Below are 21,680 nucleotides of genomic sequence, written 5' to 3'. Positions count from 1 at the left end.
GAAGGAATGGGAGAGTAAGAGAATTGAGAGTCAAACCAGCCCCAATAAAGATCAGAATTATGAATCATTCAATAATCGGATTATAAAATACAGTCGATTATAAAAGTCAAAGGGGACTTGAGAAATATTCATTTTGCAGTAAAAGCTTTGCATGACTGAAAAATTTCCTGCGGAGTGGCAAAGGAGAGAAATAGGTGCTACAGATTTGTTGATGCATTGAGAGTTTTTGATATAAAAATGCAGTTGCCTTTAATCTTTCTTTAGTTTTCAATTAGGAACTACACTAGGGGAAAATGTATGTAACTTGAAAGAATATCTTGGTATCCTTGGCAGTCATGATGAAGGCTGTTCTACTTATACTTGTTGGCTGTTATCTATAAAGATGGTACACACAATGAAAATACTGAACAAAATTTTGGTTTGTAAATATAAAACACTATATTAAACCTCTTGCTTTTTTGGTTAGATATCTTTTTCGTATCATGATCAACTGTGTTTGAATTCAAAATAGTCTTTCTGGTTTGCATGTCAGTTAAGTACATGAATTTTTACTGAGTTTTTCTGACACACAAAAGGGAAGGAAATAAAATATAAATATTGGAACCCCCCCTCCCAGCATGTTCTCAATATACCCTTTAAGATGGTATGTTTTGTGTTGAAACATAAATTTATGATCAGATAATTTCATCAACTAAAAATGCATTTTTCCTGATGGCAACATGGTTAATAGTCTGGGGCTAAAACAACAAACTGAAAAGGGAAGTTTAATTATTACATGATCAAAGTGACTGTTTCAGTAATCAAACTTGTAACTACTAGGCAGACTTTAATTTGCAGCAAAATTGGCTTAAGATTTTAATCCATTAAATTTGTTGGTTGTTGTTATGTCTTAGATTTGTGTTGAGGAGACAAAGAATATAAAGGTTTCTTATGCTGGTAATCTCACTGTAGGTTCTGTGGGGAAAATCCCCATGGTGTCTGGAGGGCTGGGTCAAGATAGCAGGCTGCTTGCAGGAAGGATGCTAAAACTGTTTCCCAGGTGACCTCACTGAAGGTCTTCTTGGTGAATTAGTCTAACCCTCAGTCTTGGAGGCTCAGAAGTTTGATTTTGAGCCCATTGTGAATGTAGATCCATCTCTTAATGGTAGATTCATCCAAGTTAATACTTGTCTGTTTGCTCCTTTGTTCATTCATTCATTCATTTTCAGGACCAGCACCAGAAATTAGACTAGGTTTTGGAGATACAGTGGTAAATAAGTCCCTGTGCTCATGGACCTAACAGTATGAGAGGCAAGAAAAATATTAAAACAAGTAACTGAAAGTTTACTTACAAGTAAAAGGATGTACAGAAATCTGAGTCAGAACTGATGATATTCAGCTGGCCAGCATCTCCTCTAAGTTGTCGGGGCCCAAGTCCTAATTGTTACGGGTTGTTAAATGTTTTTAAAATTACCCCTACTCACATCGCTGTCATGGGGTATCTCTTTACTTGAGAAACCAAATTTTAATGAGCCAATTTGTTGATATATAATGAGTAATATCTATCAGAGGAGCTGGAAGAGTAGATGGTACACCTATATAAGAAACCAGATAGTGGTCTGAGCATGAATTAAAAGATTGTGATGAATCCAGTTTTTAACTCTATCAATCCAAATGAGCCTTGTGTATCCACTTCACAGGGACTCTGGGCCATTTTCTAGGATTTTCTTGCTGGCCTAGTACAGTACATAGATAGGTATTCCCATTGAGCTCTTCTTAGATTTTCCTTTTACCATATTTATTTTATTTCGCTACATTCATTTTGATAATAGTCAAGTCTTCCTCTTCTCAGAAAGATTCTCTTTTTCTAAGATGAATATATCTGTTGGTATCAATGCAAAAGAGTGAAAATGTAATGCTTTAAAGAACAATCTGATTTCTAAATTCCTAGGGAACTCTTCATCATAGCTTCCACATACTGACAAGAGTTTTTATTTGAATAAGGTAGCTAAATATACTCCTGGATTCCTATGTTAGTTTTTTATATTTTGGACCAAACTACCATGTTTTTTCTGGCCAACAGATTTAAAATCTAAACATAAAGGTTTATTTTTCATAAATATGTTTTGAATTTGACCTTCACAGGGAACATTTTAAGTGTCGTAATCAATGAGGTTTCAGGTACCTCTTTACAGAGAACTACTGTGATTATGTTTTTGTGGTTGGATTTTTCTGAACCCATTAGCTACATGGTAATAGAGTGGTGGAATTCAGGTTTTGAGAATCATCACACCATTCGCTTACCAGAAATTCAATAAAAAACAAACATGAGTGATAGGTTTATGTTCTAGTACAGTATGTTTTTAAAATGGTGTTTGTTAAGCCCTCTAGAAGATACATCAAAAAGAATATGAAAATCCGCCTTTGATCAACTGAGCCGCCTTACAATTGGACTCTGCATCAAATGTTAAAAGATCAAAAGAAAGAGGCAAATTTAGACATAAGTTAAGAAAGGTCATTTTTCCAGCAGGAACAGTGTGTATCTTTGGATTGGTAAAAATAGGATAATGGAAAATATCATTTTCTAATTTTCTCCTCTGTTCATTCCTAACATCATTTGAAAGCATCTGCTACTTCAGCGTGAATGCAAAGTGTACTTCAGTGACTAAATAACTTCCTTTCTTTGTTTCAAAAAAATTCATGGATCATGAGCAAAGCAATAATTGAACATAAAGTTTTCTTTTGAGATATTTAGACTTCAGAAAAAGAAGAACTAGTTTCCTAAAAATTACTTTAAATCTTAGTGGTATCAATAGTATAGGAAGTTTTGTTGATCAACAGTATACTTTGATTAGTATTCTGCAATGAATTATTTAATCAGTTGTCACTTGGTTAGATTAATCTGGAAATTTCTGCATTCCAAGTATGTTAAGAAAAAAAATCATGATCTTTAAATGAGTCATCTTGGTCTGTGAATTGATTGGGATTTGATGAAAATATAACTATTGATGTTTTTTCAATACAGGTAATTTTATTCTTGGCCTTGTAGAAATAGCAGGGACTAAAGAGAGAGCTAAAATGAGGGAACCTAAATGTTATGTCAGAATTATAATGCCATCACATTTTAAACCATTAAAGCTGAGATATTAAAGTGACCCAACATTCCTAGGTAATGACTGGAACCAGACGTAACATCTTTTAATTCTCACTTTAGTATTTTTTCTACTGGATCACTGCAGTTTCCATGGAGATTTCTTTACTGAGCATCTTCAGTGCCTACTGTTCCATTCAAGCATGAGACAATGAAGTGACCAGATGTTGCAGGTTGAGTTCCTCCTGCAACTCAGACCCTGAAATGGGTATTAGATGTAGGAGGTGTATCAGGGAGTGGTCTCCTAGGGCAAAGAGAGAAGTTGGGCTTCGACCTAGTCACAGAAATGGCCTCAGCAGATACTACAGGCAGCTCTGGAGCTGGGATACCCTTCAGAGTTCTCAGATTGGGGCAAGGGGGCTGGCCCTTGTGCCCCTACTGTGGTCAGTCACTGGGTCAGGGCTACTCTGGGAAGCAAGCGTGACTTTGGGTGCAGTGTCTCTTCAGGTGATGGCAGTCTTCTGAGGGAGACTCACCTGTGAGCTGTCAGTGGCAAGCAGCCTCAGTGGCTGAGAGAATGAGTACAGTCCTGAAGAGGGGACTGGTCAGTGTTGGGCAGCAGCCGTTACATCACCAGTGATCGAATGACTATGCTATGTCAGCCGTTTTGTAAGGCACTTTATATAGGGCTTCACTAATTCATGCAGTAACCCCAAAAAGGAGGTGATGTCTTCTCTTTCCTAAGAAGAAACAGAGGTTTAAAGAGGTTGAATGACTTGCCCAAGATCACATACAAATGGCAAGTGTCCCTGACTCCAAAGTTCATGTTCTTTTCATGTTACTCCTTCTTACAGTGAGAAAGATGGTAGAGTGGATTATCTAAACTCTGAGATTCCTTAACATCCTTTGATTCTGGAGAAAATTTGAAGATTATTATTAATTGTCATTGTTAATACTGTGGGCACCCATATGGCCACCACTAGAAATAGATTTAGCATATAATGTTGACTACTAACCCAAATGAGATGTGACCCCTGACTTTCAGAAATGTACAGACTAGATTATACAAGCAAAGTGATGCATTAAGGTGGTATACAGAAAACTTAGTTTTCCGTTCAATAAAACAGTGATATACTATACTTTGCAAGGTTGCTATGAGAATTTAACTTAAATATGGAAAGATAATTGTACATGACTTGAGACATATTAGGCATGCTAACGTTTATTTTCTGGTTTAAATATAGCACAGGCATCCACATATTAGAGAATATTTGCATTTACCATAGTTGGGAAACAGAAACAATTCTCATTTTGATTTTAATTTATAGTTTTCTCTCTGGCAAGTCAGTTGGTATCTCTGGGCCTTAGCTTCCACATCTGTAAAATGAGGGGCATGAGGTGGGTGACCTAGATTTCTGCAAGCAGTGATACCCTGCTAAATGTTATTGATAATAGAGATCCAGGTGGTTCAAGATGAAAACATGTATAATGTCAATAACTGGTCTTACATACAGTGACCCTCCTACTTTGGGAAATTCGTGACCCCTCTGCTATGGCTTCATGTTTTTCCCGAAGTGAATCATTTTCCTCTTTAATACTTAGAACCTATGCCTTAAACATAGTATGTGCTGAGTAAGTATAGATTGATTAGAGTGAAGCAACATATTTTATGAAATCAAATATAATCTCAGCCTCGAATGAAATTCTAATTTAACTTTATCATAACCAGGAAAGAATAAACAAGTTGATGTTTTTCTATCATATAAGAATCCTGATTATTTAAAAATATATATCTTGTATTACATATATAATAAATATATTTAAAATATATGTAAAGGCATATATGTTAATGTATATATATTTTGAAGTACACAAGTGTGTGTGTGTTCTTTTCTCAATTTCTGGGTATTTGAGTGGTGAATCTTTGCCATGTCTAACACTGGGCACTGGGTATTTTGCAGTGAATCAAGTAACCATGATGCCTGACGTCATGGAAATTGTCTGCATCTATATCATATACTCATCCAGAAGGCACACATATTATGTGTGTGCATGTAGAACTTTGTCCTTTTTTATTCTTTACTTTTTTGTTTAGCCTGGCTCATCTTATGAATTTGTGGTATTTAATCAATAAAAAAAAAAAAATCTGACAAAGAAAAAGCAAGCAAATAAAATTAGATGAAGAGTGCCAAGAAAAATAGTCTTGAATTTCAGAGTGTGTACCACAAGATTTTCAGATCTCCCCCCCAACCCACAAAAAAAACCTGAAGAAACAAAAAACCCAAGCCTTTCTCTATGTGGGATGAAGGAAATTTGTAACTTTGTGTACCGGCATTAAACAGTGTCACGGAATGAACTGAAGATAAGTCGGTCATCTTAGAGATATCCATTTGGTTTTTCTTTTTTTTCTCTCTACTTACATTTTTATTGGATATAACCCAAAGAATCAAAGAGGAAGCAGACAGCAAAGGGCTCCCACCCAAGCTATGTCCAAAATCTATTTTATTTTACTTCTCTGTATTCCTTACCCCAGTTACCAAAGGAGGTCAAGAGGAAAATGTGATAGTTTAACCTGCCATAATGCTATTCCAATTGTATCTAACAAGATGCCACTCATCTTGAGATGATTTAATCACAGCTTATATCAAACATTCTGAGTGCAGAATGTTCCCTCCAGCCTTCCCCTAAAATCCTGGATCAAATCAACTGAGCATTGACATTATCTTTTCTTTTTTATTTCTTTTTTTCAGTCTGCTGAAGACAGCAAAAGGATCAGCACATTTACATTACTTGGATGTTGTACCAAGTGGGGTACAATTGGGTATACTCTTTTTCATTAAAATTTGCCTTTATTAAAGGTTTTGATAGAAAAGTTACTCTAACATGAAATTTTCTACCTAAAGTCCTTATTTTTTATACTTCTGAAAAGACTGTACCCTAGGAGGTAGATGCACATCTTTTTACATAGTTTCTACATCACTAGAAGCCCTGTAAAAATATCAGACTGTGAATTGAAAGGCTGTACCTAAGAATGATATCATGAAGCAAATTGATAGAACTAAACAGGATATAGTGGAGCCTTTGTCTTTTGCTTCAGCAGCCCAAATCTAATTGTTGAATAATGTGTTTTAGAGGACAGTGGTGTCTTTCATTGAAACGCTGTGCAAAAAGTTCCAGCCAGGCAGTGTGCTATTTCTAGTCAAGTGTATGGAGGGTCTACGTACTGAGAGCAGCTGTACAGATGTTAGCACAGGAGCAACTCCGAAGCCAGTTCAAATGGAAACTTCGATTTGCGTCCAAAAGATCATATGTGAACTATAGGTGTTTAATTTTCAGCTCTCCAGTGAGCAAATGTTTAAATATAGTAAACAGAAATGACAAGCTAGGCTATCCTTTAAGGTTTTGCTTTTCTCATATTCTTCTGTGAAAAGGGTCTTTGTTGTTTGAGTTGCTAATGACCAGATATGATCCTGCATTTGTTGCTATACATTAAGTTTTTCATACAGTCATTTAGAACATTTCTCTTTTATGTTTTAGCCGAGAGCTTTGGCCTGCATTTTAAGTTCAGCATCGTTCATATATTTCTGATTGACTGTTGTTTGTTATGAGACAGAGGAACTTCATCTGCATTGTTCACTCTTGAATCATGACTTATAGTTTTGTAGAAAAATAATTGTAAAACATCATAAAATAATATCCATAAAAATGGTGTGTCGGAGAAAAATATTTTTGATAATTTAAGAAAATATTCCTTTCAGGCAAAATCACCTATATGCAAACTATTAACATCGCTTTACAAGCAAATATTAACTTTTATTAAAATTTCAATAAACTTCTTTTGTTTTGGCTCATTTTGCATAGTGAGGCTAGCAGTTCTACTTAGAACAGTACCATGCTGGCTGGGTGGTCCTTCAGAAAAATGCCTGATGTCTTACTCATCCCCCAAATGGAAAGTTAGCCAATCATATTGGAGAAGAAAATTATTTTGATTTTCTTGAGTAGAGATTTCACTCAGATTATCTTAGCAAATAATTTTCAGAAAAGATCTGTTATCCAGATATCTCCTACTTAATTCATTATTAAAGAATCAAAAAACCTAAAGTTCCTCACCTTTTTTGGATTGAGATTTGATGCCAAAATGGCATATAGCCTTCCCACCATATACCCTTCCCTGGGAAAATGATATATGTGTTTCTAAAGCTTTGTATTTATATTGGAATCCCAAATTGCCATTGTTTGAAATTTCCCTTTCAGTTTTTCTCTAAGATGGACCTCCTTAAAGTCATTTCAAGAATCACTGGGGCTCAGTCTGCCTAAGCATCAGTGTTATTTTGATGAAGGGAGGCGGTGACTGAACTATGTATGATACCTGGTACTGAATAAGAATAATATTATACCTATTATTATTGGAAAATAACTTCCTTAGATAACATCCTACAAAACTTCCCTACTTGCTGTTCTAAATGGGATCGTGAAAGGAATCTGTGTGTTAAAATAATATTTCCCTTTCCCTCAAACAACACTGCAAAGCTAAATAAATGATCGAGAGCATAGAAGCAATTTACAGACATTTTGAATGATGGCTCAGCTCCCTCAGTAGGGAGTGAAACAGTTATGTGCAGCCTGAGTACTCTGACACTCTCCAGCGACAGAGAGGTTTGCCCCAGTTCAGCCCTCTCAGACACTGACCAACTTCTGTTCTTAGGTTGCACCTCCAACTGGAAACACGCTGCCCTGTTTGCTCTGTAGGCCACCCAGCCCACCCACTTTTGGTGGTTTGGCTTCCTCTCTGGCTTGCCTGCAGGTGTGACCTTATTCCCCCGCCTATAACAAGTCACTCTCCCATTTTTCTGAGTTTAAAAATAAAGCTGGCTGAAAGAAGACGGTAAGCAAGTAGATTTTTATATTCTCCTGGAAACTTATAATTATGCAGCTTGGTGAACTTCATGAACTTCTTCCAGTGTGTTTTTGCTGCCGACTTGTGATTGATGTGGAGGCTCTCTCAGGGCAGAGGTGAAGCAGTTTAACTGTGGAGAAGTTGATTGAGTTGCCTGTATGTACATAACCGGCCAGAGGCTGTACAGAGTTACACCTACATCGCCTGGTCCCCGACCCAGTGCAATTTGAAATCAGATAAACATTTTGGCAATGGTGTGGCAAACCAAGGTTCGACCTCATTGCTCAATAGGTGTATTAATTTTATGAAAGTAATAGATGATTTTTTTCTTTTGTAAAGTAAGTTGGTAGGCATCAAGAACATACAAAAGCAGCTATATTAAGTAGAAAGGAGGTGATTTTTTTTCCCTGATGTAACCACACTCTAAATCTTCACAATCTGTCACAGCTTGCTCTGTAATTCTAAGCCAGCAATATTCAAAATAGCACAATAAGTACTGTTAGCAAGATGTGGAAATTTCTTGAGCAGTCGGAATATATCCCAGAAGCCAGGATGTTTGCCGAGCATTAGCTCTACTTGCATTCAACCTGCACTGGCTGATTTACGGCTCCAAAGTGGACAAATAACACAAACAAGCTGAGACTCATGAATACTCAAAAAGACCCTCCTGCCTCATAATATCTTGAGCTGTACGTCAGCATACTCCTTTCCTTGGGGAGCATCAGATGTCTTCATGACCCTCCTGGAAGCTTCTTCCTAGTGGGGGGAGCAGTTGAAGCTCTGATGTGTGCGAGGCCCTAAGTTCATCACTCATACTAGGGTTTTAGAACCAGAAGAGACATTTCTTTCAGCTGTGGAAACCAGGACCTCAATGGCTAGTCACTAGCTAGGGGCAGAACCCACTGTGATCTACTTGCAATATATCCCAGATATTCACACAACCATAGATTATTTCAAGAGAAAGGCAATTTAATCCCCTCTCATCTGGCACAAAGTAATCACTCACTAAATGCTAGTTGCTATTACAGTTGTTATTTTTATTTCTCTGCATCTCCAGAGAAGACGGGTTTATGACTTTTATATGTGTTTATATTGCTTATATTCACATTAAAAAAAATACCTTGAAAGGTATAATTTTAGATCTGGAAAGGATCTTGAGAAAGCTTCTCGTTCAGCTTCATAAGCATATTGTTCTTGCTACAATGTTTTTTTTAATTGTTCTTGCTACAGTGTCTTTTTCCCACAACAATAACAATTTTTTTTTTTTTTTTATCAGATAGACCTTGTGATTTAGCTAGAAAGGAGTTGGACTAGAAGAAATCTTTTTAAAGTTCAACTTTAGAGTTTACGGAAGATATCTTGAGATAATCTATTTCTTTCTCTCCCTCTCTCACACACTTCTCTAATATACTTTACTTGAGATCTATGTGCAAAGTTAACATTATACAAATATTTTGAAAAGTAATTAATTCCAGTGATGGATTAACTTAAGGCAGTTAGCATATTTAAACAACCTATTTACGTATAAAATGGAAAGTTTTAACAAAAAAAATTTTTTAAATCTATATTATGTAATTTTTACATCAGCTCTTTCTTATTACTAAGACGTTTACATTAAAAAGTATTCTGGGGCTTCCCTGGTGGCGCAGTGGTTGAGAATCCGCCTGCCAATGCAGGGGACGCGGGTTCGAGCCCTGGTCTGGGAAGATCCCACATGCCGCGGAGCAACTAGGCCCGTGAGCCACAACTACTGAGCCTGCGCGTCTGGAGCCTGTGCTCCGCAACAAGAGAGGCCGCGATAGTGAGAGGCCCGTGCACCGCGATGAAGAGTGGCCCCCGCTTGCCGCAACTAGAGAAAGCCCTCGCACAGAAACGAAGACCCAACACAGCCAAAAATAAATAAATAAATAAATAAATTAAAAAAAAAAAAAGTATTCTGTAAAAGGGCAAAATTATGCCAGTTGCATCTATAATTTGCTTTGCTCCAAACCTTGACTATTTAAACTGCTTCCATTATGTGTACAAACCTGAGTGTTTTTTGTTTTTTGTTTTTTTTTATGTCTTCAAATTAAAGGCTCATTTGGAAAATTTGAGCTAAGATATATACACTTACTCAGCTACTACCATCTTCTTCCCAATATATTCTCCCAACTTATTAGGAGGGCAAGTTTGTAAAAGCAAAACTAGTTCTAGCTATTAATTTCAGGGACTTTACCTGCACCCACATAACAGGGACCTTTTAATCCTACCTTCCCTCTGACCACCCTCTGATAAACATATGTAAAGATATTTAAAAGAAAACTGAAAATGAATGGAAGTAGGGGCCCAGAAAATTGAATAAATGAATGAATGAATAAATGAATGAATGAACAAACTGAAATATGGCTAACATGCTCTGCTATTAAATTACAACCACAGTCACAACAGTAAAAGTGAATATGATTTGAACATCTCACTTTGAACCAAGTACAGTCCTAGTACTTTACATGGATATCTCATTAGCTGCATTCATGTGCTTAAGAAGTTAGTCATGTGCTATTTAGCCAGTAATGACATCATTGCCTTCATGGGTATTAGAACTATAATTAGCTTTTATTAGTCTAAGACATTCTCTACTTATGTTGGTAATATTTAGCAATAGTTTTCTCATTAATGCTAACATAAACCAGTTTTATCCTGCAATGCTGCCTAGATAGTCCATATGGAAAGGCTTTCTGTGACATTCTCAAGTAAAATGAACATTTTTTTATAGTTCCCTCAGTTTTTTTTTAGGGGTAATATTACATCAAAGTAAGACAGATCTTTGATAAATACTACCTTGGTCACTTTGCTGCCTTTTTATCTTACCCATCAACAGGCTTTGATTCACTGAATCCTTGTAGAATTAATCTTCCTTTACCACTGTAACTGCTTTTTTCTTTCCACAAACAAGCTGCCAGGATGGTTTGCTGTCTTTTGTCTCTCTTCTTGTCATCCGTCAGCCCTTTGGGTTAGGCTGCAGTGATTCTTACAGCAGTCTTTGTTCTGGTAATTTTGTGTTGTTTGTGTGTACAAGGGTGAGGTTTTAAAAAATATCTGCTATATACAAATCTGATTATTTTACTTTCCCCTAATTAAGACCTTTTTATTTTCCCTACTGCTTTTATTATATTTAAAAAAGAATTTTTTTAGCATGGCTTGCAAAATCCTGTAGAATCTAATCTCTGCCTATCTTGCCATCTTTATCTCATGTTTCTCCCCACCTTGCACACTCTGCTTCAGCTAAACTAAACTCTTAAGTTACTGGAACAATCCCTGCTCTCTCTCACCCGCAAGCCTTTGCAAACCTCTGACCCTACTGCACAGAACCCTCTTTTCTTTTTCTCCTCTGCTTCCCTTCTTCACTGGCCCACTTCTCTGCTGCATATTCAGGTCTCAGTTTCTTCCTCATCTGTTAGGAATGGCTCTGTTTCTACGAAATCTAAACATTGGTTATTGCACTCATCTACCTGCTCCATTAGAGCAATTTTCACATTGTATTATCACAATCTACTTATTTATCTGTATTTGTAGTAATCTCTACGTTCCATCATGTCAGGGATTGTATCTTGCCCACAACTGCATTCCTAGATGCTTAATAAGTATTTACTGAGTGAATGGTTATGGGGAGATGGTGAGAGATGAGTTAGAAAGGGTGAACAGGACAAATATGGAGCGCTATATGTGTCATTCAAAGAAGCTTGTCTTGTTGGATTTCAGAGAAGATTTCAAGTTAGAGAAAACATTTTATTTTTTTAGTTTTTTATTTTTTCAATTCTTCTTTCTCATTTTGTTTTTATTTGTGTTTAAATTAGAAAGAGTGAAAGAATGCTAGCTACAGGGTGTAATATATTTTTTAATTTTATTTTTTAGTTAGTTATCTATTTTATACATATGAGTGTATATATGTCAATTCTAATTTCCCAATTCATGCCACTCCCCACCCCGCTTTCCCCCCTTGGTGTCCATACGTTTGTTCTCTACGTTTGTGTCTCTATTTCTGCCTTGCAAACCGGTTCACCTGTATCATTTTTCTAGATCCCACATATATGTGTTAATATACATTTGTTTTTCTCTTTCTGACTTGCTTCACTCTGTATGACAGTCTCTAGTTCCATCCACACCTCTGCAAATGACCCAATTTCATTCTTTTTTATGGCTGAGTAATATTTCATTGTATATATATATATATTACATCTTTATCCATTCATCTGTCAATGGACATTTAGGTTGCTTCCATGACCTGGCTATCGTAAATAGTGCTGCAGTGAACACTGGGGTGCATGTGTCTTTTTGAATTATGGTTTTCTCTGAGAAAACATTTTTGTACTTGCATTTGCATTTTCACAGATATTTCTTGTAGTGATGGGGAGGATGAATTGGAGGTGACAAGACTATTGACAAAAAGACTAGTTACTGAGCTTTTTTCCAGGAGAGAAAAGACAAGAAGCTTAAACTAAGTAGCCATGGGAATGAGAGAAGGGGATAAATGAAAAACCATGAATAAAATCATATATGGTCATGGCCCTTGACAAACTATTTTAAGGGGTGTGGAAGAAGGAAGAGAGAAGGGATATTCAGAGTCCTAGCTTGGATGATTTTCTTACAACTAACACTTATAACATGGATAAATGGTTTGAGGAAAGATGTTTGGATTGAGGGATCTATGAGATATCCAAGTGGGGATGTTGAGTAGACATTCTCGAGTGCGGGTGTGGTGTGCACTAGAACATGTATGTCGTCAGCATTTGGACATAATGGAGACCTATGTTTAGATGAGATCACCCAGAGAGAATGAACGTGGGGGGAGAAGAGCTGAAGAGAGAGGAGAGCCCCATAAAGGAGTGGCTTGGGGCAGACTTGGTTTTAAGGATCAGAAATCCATAATGCAGGATCAACAGAGGTGGCACAGTAGGTATAAGAGTTCTTGTCATAGAATCCAAGGAGAAGCCACAAAGAACAGCTCCTTCGTTGGTGACATGGCATGTCTAGAATTAAAGTCTCTGCTCTTCAAAGTTCTGCTTTTCTCTCATCTCTCTGTTCTTACATTTTTTCTCTTTCTCTTTTCTCCGTCTGCCCATCAGTGTCTTTGTTTGCAAGTGGCCAAGGAAGCTGCTACCTTTGAGTTTATATAACTTTGTCATTCTGTTGTTCATCGTTTTCTGAATAAATTATCCGTGCCTCTAACTTCAAAGAGAGGGCATCTGACTGAGTAGCCAAGCCCATGATTTGGTTCCCTTCAGGTCAGGGGTCCTCCCCTGGGGTCATGGGACAAATACAACTGCCAGAGATGTAGGAGAGGCAGATCTTCCTGGGAGCACGTGCACACATGGAGATTGTGAATAGCTTCTGCAGTATGTTGTTACTTAAAGGAGTGCTTTTCAGGTTTTAATGTGCTTGCAAATCACCAGAAAATCTTGTTAAAATACAGATTTTGTTTAGAAGGCCTGGGTGATTGCACTTGTCTAACGAGCTCCCAGCTGATGCTGCTGCTGCTGGTCTGAGGCCCATACTTTGAACTGCAAGGATTGTAAGGGCCAGTAGAGCAGAGGTAAGCTCAGAGAGGGCAGAGGGAAAGGCAGGAGGAGAACAAGGAGACGGTAGGAACCGAGTGGAGAGACTGAGAATCAGGGAGTGTTCAGAGGCATCAAATGTTACAGAGCATGAGTGAGATCAAATTGGAAGCCTCTTTAGTATAAATAATCTGCATGATTTTGAGAATTCTTTCAACAGTGCTCAGAAGTCTATGCATTAGAGAGCAAGAAGGTCCATGGCTAGATTAATACAGAGTGAGGGGTTTACAGTGCAGGAAAGGAGGGGATAAGAGACTTGAATGTATTAACCAGAAGGTAGATTAAGTGATAGGCCAGGCAGCTGTAGACTGTTTCAGATTGTGCATTGCCCTTAGATTGTTGTTGTTTTGTTTTTAACAGCTGGAGAAAAGCTCAACCATTACTTAAGAGAGAATAGTTTCCCATGAGAATGTGTGTGGGTGTGTGTGCAAATGCATGCACGTGCAAGGGATATATATCTTGCAAGGATATATATCTACATAATAAGCTGACTCTAGAAGGATTTACAACAGTTAACTTGTTTGGATCTCCCAAACGTATTACCTTTTGCAGTTACATATGGAATGTTCTCATGCCAAGGTGATTATGGAAAGACAGGATTCAAAGTTTAAGCATTAACAATATTACCGAAGACAGAAATGTGTTTGAGGGTGTGGTGCATATGGATCTCTTTGGAGCTTCAAAAAATTGTCAAGCTTAATGGTGCCTCACCAAGAAACCTTCATTTCAACTTTTTGTTAGTTTTCTAGCAAGGCCAGACTTAACTGAACCTCATTCGAGTAGAGTGGTACACTTTTGAACTCAGACCTAAGTCATTGCGGTACCTTCATATTCATGGTGCTTCCAAAGAACATTTTGAGGTTGAAACATCACAGAGGGAATTCAGACAATTTTCTGGTTAACCCTGGGGAAGCCAGTGTTTTAGGAGGAGTTTGAGAGCAAACAGATATCCTTCCTTGGCTGCTGAGAGTTCTAGCAGGAGAATGGAATGGCCAATGTAACCTTGGTGAAAGAGTGACTTTCCCCTGGACGGCAATGCTGTCTTTGAGTGCAGAGCTTGAAGAGGAGTGGTGAGGGAGCGCGGGGATGCTTGCCAAGTCTGTCACATTAACAGAAACGCAGATGTCACAGCCAGATTGCTTTCCGAGTCCTTGCCATCCTGAAAAAATATGCATAGAGGCCTGAAATCACTTAAATTTAAATACTTACTTTGATGAAGTCATTCAGTTCTGTGTATTATCAGTCATTTAACGCATGCCAGCATCTAAAGTATTATTTATATTTTACATTTCAGTGATGTTATATCTGGCAGCATTTCACTTGATCTGGAGAAATGGTGTGTGGCTGTCCTGGCTTGGTAATGATTAAGGCATCAGGCTGATCCTGGAGCTCTCAGTTGCCGCCCTGAGGCTTAATCTTCAGAAACCACCAAGGCTACTAAATATTTTAAACCTTTTTAAGCAACTCATTGATTAGAATTTAATAGATTCACATAGGTAATTCAAACAGTGACTTTGAACAGATGCCAACTGAATAGGCAACTGAAAGGAAATTTTGGGGAGATATTTTTTTCACCGGCCAGGTTTTACAACAAATTTATTAGTGGCAGTTTTACACACATTTAAATTAAAAACAAAAAAAAGATTTAAGTGCATTCATTTCTTCACCACTTAACACAGTATAGGAAAATCAGTTATTTTGTCTACAGATCTGTGTTGAAAGCCGCTAAAAGTAATCTCTTTCTGTTTATCTCTTAGGATCTGATACTCCTGTCTTAGATTTTAAAGCACATAGTATTTGATTTATAGAGAAGTACTTACAGCAAAGGTGGAGTAAGAATCCAAATCTCAGATTTAAAAAAAATGAGATAATGGTTCCATTAAATCTAAATCTAAGTGTTCTTTATAAATTGAGATAGCCTTTGGCATAACTGGGAGGTTTTCCATTTCAGATTTGAGTTTCTTTGAAGAATAAAGTTTTGTGAAAATATGCAGAAGTAAATTATTACTCAGCATTGCAAGCATAGGCAAGAACCGAGGGTGGAATTTGGTTTGTTTGTTTAGATTACCTGAAAACTGCTTTTATAAATTATGAGTGTGAATATGTTATTATATCTGCCTTTGAGAACAACTTGAGCCAGATGTTTTGAGTTGGCTCGCTTTTAGAAAATGTTAACTCTGGTTTTACCAAGCCCTCATTCAGTGGCTACTTCAGTAGCCATCTTTTTAAGTAGCCCCACCTTTAAGAGAGAACAAATTAATTTCTTCATGAACTGGCTCACTGTGTAGGAATCAATTAGCAGTGACATTTGATTGCTCCAAGTGGACAAATCCAAAGCACTACATTTCAGACTCTCTAACATTCTTTACTAAAATACTTCAAAATTAGTTTCTTAAAATATATCAATTTTAGGGTGATTACACTAAGTTTGAGTGTAAACATATGTTTACACTTAATTTCGTATGTTTAACTATGAAATTGCCCATTAAAAAGCATTGTCTCTTAAAACAAGACTTGGGCTCATCACTTTGCTGTGTCTTTTGTTTAATCTTGGCAACTTTTTTCCTCCTCTAGAAAAACACTAGACTTATATTCAAAAGAGCTGGTTTGAACCTTGGTCCTGCTCAATTAGATATGTAACTTTGGACAAGTTATATAATCTTTAATAGTCTTATTCATGTCATCTGAAGAGGGAGGAGGTGCTAATTCCCAGGGTTGTTATGATGCCAAGTGAGATAATCTATGTGAAAGCCCTTTACTGTGATCTATAAATATAATGAACACGATGATACTGTGCCTAGTTTAATTGACATTTCATCCACTTAAGATAATCGCTATTTGGTAGCATTATCTCTAAATGCGGTTTAGCTACTGCAGATGAGAATCACATAGAAGAATGCTTTGAGTGCTTTTTAAGTGATTATTATGGGTGTCTTCTCTTTCTCTTTTCTATCACAATGAGTGCCTAAGGGAAAAAGCGATTCTGTTAAGGTGGGGTGCTACTTTTTCTGTCTTAAATTATTGATGCACAGATTTTGTTATAGTAATGATTAATAATAGCCAACATTTAAATAGTGCTAACTCTGTGGCCAGTACAGTTTCCAGGACCTTCCAGTATTAATCTGTCTAGTCCTCCCTATAACCATGGGTGGTGGGCACTTTTATTACCACCAGTATAAAATGGTGAAGCTGAGGTACAGAGAAATTAATTTATTCAAGACTACCTGGTCAGTGTGGTCAGTCAGATCGACTTGTTTTTATGCCTTTCATTAGCTCTAGGGAAGAATTTGGCAAAAATAATGTATCATGATAAAGACAACAATGAACGTTCGTTGGGTCTTGGATGTAGGGGATAGCACCTCATTTTGGAGAAATGATGCTGCGTGCATGCGTGTTGGGATGACACAGAGACTGTATCTTATTTTCCTTTCTTTTTTTCTTTTATAATCTCCAGTGCCTTTCACTGGGTACATTACTGTTAATCTACTAGGATTAGTTCTCTCTCCTGAGCCCAAGGTACAGTAACAGAAAGCTAAACGTGTCAGAGAGGCAGGCCCCGCTCATCTCAGTCTCTTGCTGTGAGTGAAACCATTGGAAGAAAGAGCCCCGAAACCCCATCCAAAGAGATATCTTTGCAGACCTTATGCACTCAGCCTTTTTTTTGGACTTAGACTTTGGTTGACTTAGTTTCATATACTGTACTTAGTCATTCTTTAATTTAGGTGTGTTTTCTTTCATTTAAGTGACTCATTTATTTGTTCATAAATTTAACAAATTTTATCAAAGGTCTCCCATGTGGCGGGGGTGCTGCGAGGTCCTGAGGGGTAAGATGGTGACTATGACAGGACATACCCTCTGCTTGTTGAGCCTGGAGAATAGTGGGAGGATCAGACGATAAACAAAATAACCTCACACATGGAATTGACCCAGCTGCTCTGAATCCTGCTACAAGGAGAGGAGCACAGTGCCCCAGGGATGGATAAGAGAAGGCATTTGGCTAACACTTGATGACCATAGATTGTTTTCTCTGTCTATCCTCAGCCCTGTAAAAGATGTTGGAGACTTAGGGAGAAAGAGCCAGAGGGAGGGCAAGTTAGAAAGAATGGTTGGGGAGCAGAGCTGGCAAAGCAAACCCCTGCATAACACAAGGTGGCAGCAGGGAAAGGAAAAAAGAAAAACCTAACCTGAGCAGTGTAACACATCTAAATGCTTGAATATATCACTGCATCATGGAAGAATAAGTAGTACTTGTACTAACTACCGTTTTCAAGAAAAGTCATTGCATACTCATTCTACTCAACCCAGTAAAAGAGGGAAGAACACAGTAAGTTGAGAGTGAGTTCCATTAACATGGTAGAAGTCTTTTACTGTTAGAAAGTGTATGTGTCAGTTTTATGACAGTTTATTTATCCAGAATGTTGGATAAATGACATTGCTGCCTACATTTATACAAATGTTTAAAAGCAACATGAATATTAATTTCAAAAGAATCACTAAATAGAAAGACAGTAGACCTTGGTTTCTGGATCCAGCTGGTGACCAGGCCCTGGATAAATACTACTTGAGAAATAATTGATTGCTTTACTTTTCTTCCTACCTCTTATTATCATCTGTCATTACATTATTGTTTGTTTATCTTTGGGTCCAAAACTGAAGTGTAAGAATTATTCAGACAGAGACTTTGTCTTTCCTGCTCATTGGTATATACTATTTAGAATAGTGCCTGGCATGTAGCAGGCACTCAATAAATATTCACTGAATGAATGAATAAATAAGATAATCGCACAGGTATATAATTACCAACTAAAATAAACAAGCGGGAGAAGTGAAAGTATTTTTCAAAACTATAAGTACTGGGCTTCCCTGGTGGCGCAGTGGTTAAGAATCCGCCTGCCAATGCAGGGGACACGGGTTCAAGCCCTGGTCCGGGAAGATCCCACATGCAGTGGAGCAACTAAGCCCGTGCGCCACAACTACTGAGCCTGTGCTCTAGAACGCTCGAGCCACAACTACTGAGCCTGCGAGCCACAACTGCTGAAGCCTGTGCGCCTGGACCCTGTGCTCCACAACAAGAGAAGCCACCGCAATGAGAAGCCTGCGCACCACAGTGAAGAGTAGCCCCCGCTCGCTGCAACTAGAGAAAGCCCACATGCAGCAATGAAGACTCAATGCAGTCAAAAATAAAATAAATAAAATAAATAAATTTTAAAAACCCCAAAACTATAAGTGCTTCACACGTACAAGGTGATGCTGTTTCTTTGAATTTTAGAAAAAAATACAATCTGCCAGAAGATAACTTGTTGAATTTTTTGTACTGGTAGCTAGCTTTCTCTTTAAACATTTATTTCCTAACTGTTTCTCATCCATGGTTTGTAACATTGTTCTACATTATGGTTCTATAAGATCCCCTCCACCCCAGCTCAGTTAGCCTGTAGAGTAGAGATTCGTAATCTGAGTCAGTGTACCTATGTGAAATCCAGTGTTGCCTCCTGAGGCCTCATGTACTCCCTGAAATTGTATGCCAAGGGCAGTGGCCCCCGTACACTTTACTGGAGGGAGTCCCCCTGACTTTTATCAGATTCTCAGCATTTATGAGCCCCCAGTTTAAAAAATCAGTGCTCTAAAATTTTGTATTTTTCTTTTACTTTTTGTTGCTCTTTTGGATTTTCTTTTCCTTCTTGAGATGGTTTCGTCTTCCTTTTAATGTTGATGATTATGTTTTGGTATTTTAAAATGTTTACCGTTTGATTGTCCCCATTGTGTGGTACTCTTGGGTAATTGCACGCCTCTGATCCCAGCCCTTCTCTCTGTCTCTCTTTTGTCTGGCCAGCAGCGTGGGGATGTGCCAACTGCAGGGTTGTCCTCTCCAACCCTTCTGGGACCTTTACTTCTCCGTGCTACCCTAACGACTACCCCAACAGCCAGGCTTGCATGTGGACCCTCCGAGCCCCCGCGGGCTATATCATTCAGATAACGTTTAATGACTTCGACATTGAAGAAGCTCCCAATTGCATTTATGACTCATTATCCCTTGATAATGGAGAGAGCCAGACTAAATTTTGTGGAGCAACTGCCAAAGGCCTATCATTTAACTCAAGTGCGAATGAGATGCATGTGTCCTTTTCAAGTGACTTTAGCATCCAGAAGAAAGGTTTCAATGCCAGCTACATCAGAGGTATGTAAACCAAAGGCAGCGCCAACCTTCTGGTTTCATTTAGCATGCTCTACAGTAAACACGAGGACCAGAAGACAGTTATGCTCTTTTATGTGAATGTGAATGATTAGGATTAGAATTTAAGTGCAAGAATCTGTTAGTGTTCTCTGAACGTTCTCATTAGTGATATAGTTACCAGATCCAAAATCTGGTTACAGTAGAGCTGAATTCTTTTTATATTGTTTATATACAGAACATTTAAAGGCTGCTTGAAAGACCCTGTAGATATCCCACAGCTAATAATTGAATCTGTAATTCTAACATCTCTCCATCAAACATTTAAAACATTCTTATTTAGAAATCCTTTTATTTTAGGCTTTAAAGATGTTGCCCTTTTCAGGAACTAGGGGGACAAATGTAGGAAATAAACATATAAATTAAAATGTAAAAAGAGCTATGTGTAACTGAAGCTAATAAACAGCAGAGCCTGAGGAAAGCCCCTTGAAAATGGCGAATTGAAGGAAAGAAATATATTTTTATCAGACATATTTCCTGGATTCTGGCATATCAGAACATTTAAATAATCTCATTCTCTCCAAGCCAGTCTTTGCTTAAGGAAAACTCAAGCTTTGAGACTGTGAGATTTAGTTATAATTTTTTTTTCCTTCTGAGCTGCTTAAGTAGGTGTTATGTATCAAAAAAAGAAACAAAAGAGAAAGGCACCACTCTGACCATTATTATTACAAATTGTGTTTTTGGTTTCAGCTTTATTTACTGTTTGTGACTGACATTAGATATATGTGTGGTTAATTGAAACACACATGCTTTAATTTTTCAAATAATGTTTTAAGGTTATAAGATACTGTAGGAAATTTGAGAATTAAAAAAGAAAAGCAAATTAGAATTACCTGTACATCTACCACCCAACCATAACCACTAATAAAATGTTGATGGACATATTTCCTTCAAGCCTTCTTATTTTAACAATGCATGTAGAATACTGGGTTCATATTGTATAAGTATCCCTTTGGGTAAGTAGACCTATAAACTGCTTTATATATAAGAAGTAAACTAAAAAATCATCTTCTATTAGATTCCATCATGAATTTTTGACTAGAATATTTATATTAAAATGATGTTATTACTATAGAGCTATTCTTGGTATGTATTAAAATATATTCAAACTAGTATTCATGTGAAGCCAGTACTGAACAGTATTTCTGGGGAGAGCTACTTCTCTCTCCAATCAGTACATAATGTTTCACAATATCTATAATATTAGCACAGAGCTAAATCCATTGTGTTACTCAATAATTTTACATATGTCACAGAAGGACTAGGCTAAAGCATTTTTATTTTGAATTTATCATGCACATAATTATAGTCATCTCTATTAGTAATCAGTAATAGCTGTATATCAACTATGACACAGATACTGCTCCAGTGCTTTGAGGGTATTAACTTATTCAGTTCTTATTGCCCACCTGTATAATAGGTGCCTTTCCCTATGTTTTATAGACAAGGGGGCTAAAGTAGAGTGCATGCCCAAGGTCACAGGGCACTGTGTGGGAGAGCTGGACAGGGAGCTCCACTGTCTGCCCTTTAACCACTGCTCTTACCGTCCCTCAGAAACTAGCTCACACGCCCAGACGTAAAAGAAATATAGCTTAAAGTGCCATTTTTGTTTGTTTTTTTACCCGACTCCCTCTCCTCAGTGGAATTGTCTTTGCCTTTGATCCTAAAATAGCCTGGTGATGGGGAAGACAAGTAGGATATGGGGTGTCTGAAGGGAAAGGGTAGCACAGGAATGTTTGGGAAGGGTGAAAGTTAATGAAAAATGGAACTATTAGCTATTATGTTTAGAAATTATTTGAAAAGAAACATAGTTTTGAAAATCATAATGTATAAACAGAACTTTCTTGAAACCAGTAGGTTCTTTAATTTTTTTTCCCCCCCTCAGATCAGGGA

The 21,680-nt window shown here is 37.4% G+C and overlaps 1 protein-coding gene across 4 annotated transcripts in view; it reads left to right on the top strand.

The window, feature by feature from the left end:
* ADGRG6 (adhesion G protein-coupled receptor G6) overlaps positions 1 to 21,680 on the top strand; it is a 140,929-nt gene that overhangs the window by 43,986 nt on the left and 75,263 nt on the right. For all 4 annotated transcript variants that reach the window (XM_059941085.1, XM_059941084.1, XM_059941086.1 and 1 more), the window contains exon 3: positions 19,392 to 19,733. In XM_059941085.1, the coding sequence (XP_059797068.1) occupies positions 19,392 to 19,733 (342 nt within the window). The remainder of the gene's footprint in view (positions 1 to 19,391; positions 19,734 to 21,680) is intronic.

Source organism: Balaenoptera ricei, chromosome 12 (assembly GCF_028023285.1).
Source record: "Balaenoptera ricei isolate mBalRic1 chromosome 12, mBalRic1.hap2, whole genome shotgun sequence".
NCBI lineage: Eukaryota > Metazoa > Chordata > Mammalia > Artiodactyla > Balaenopteridae > Balaenoptera > Balaenoptera ricei.
Note: the sequence above shows the minus strand (reverse complement) of the source record. Positions and strands in the feature narration are given on the sequence as shown.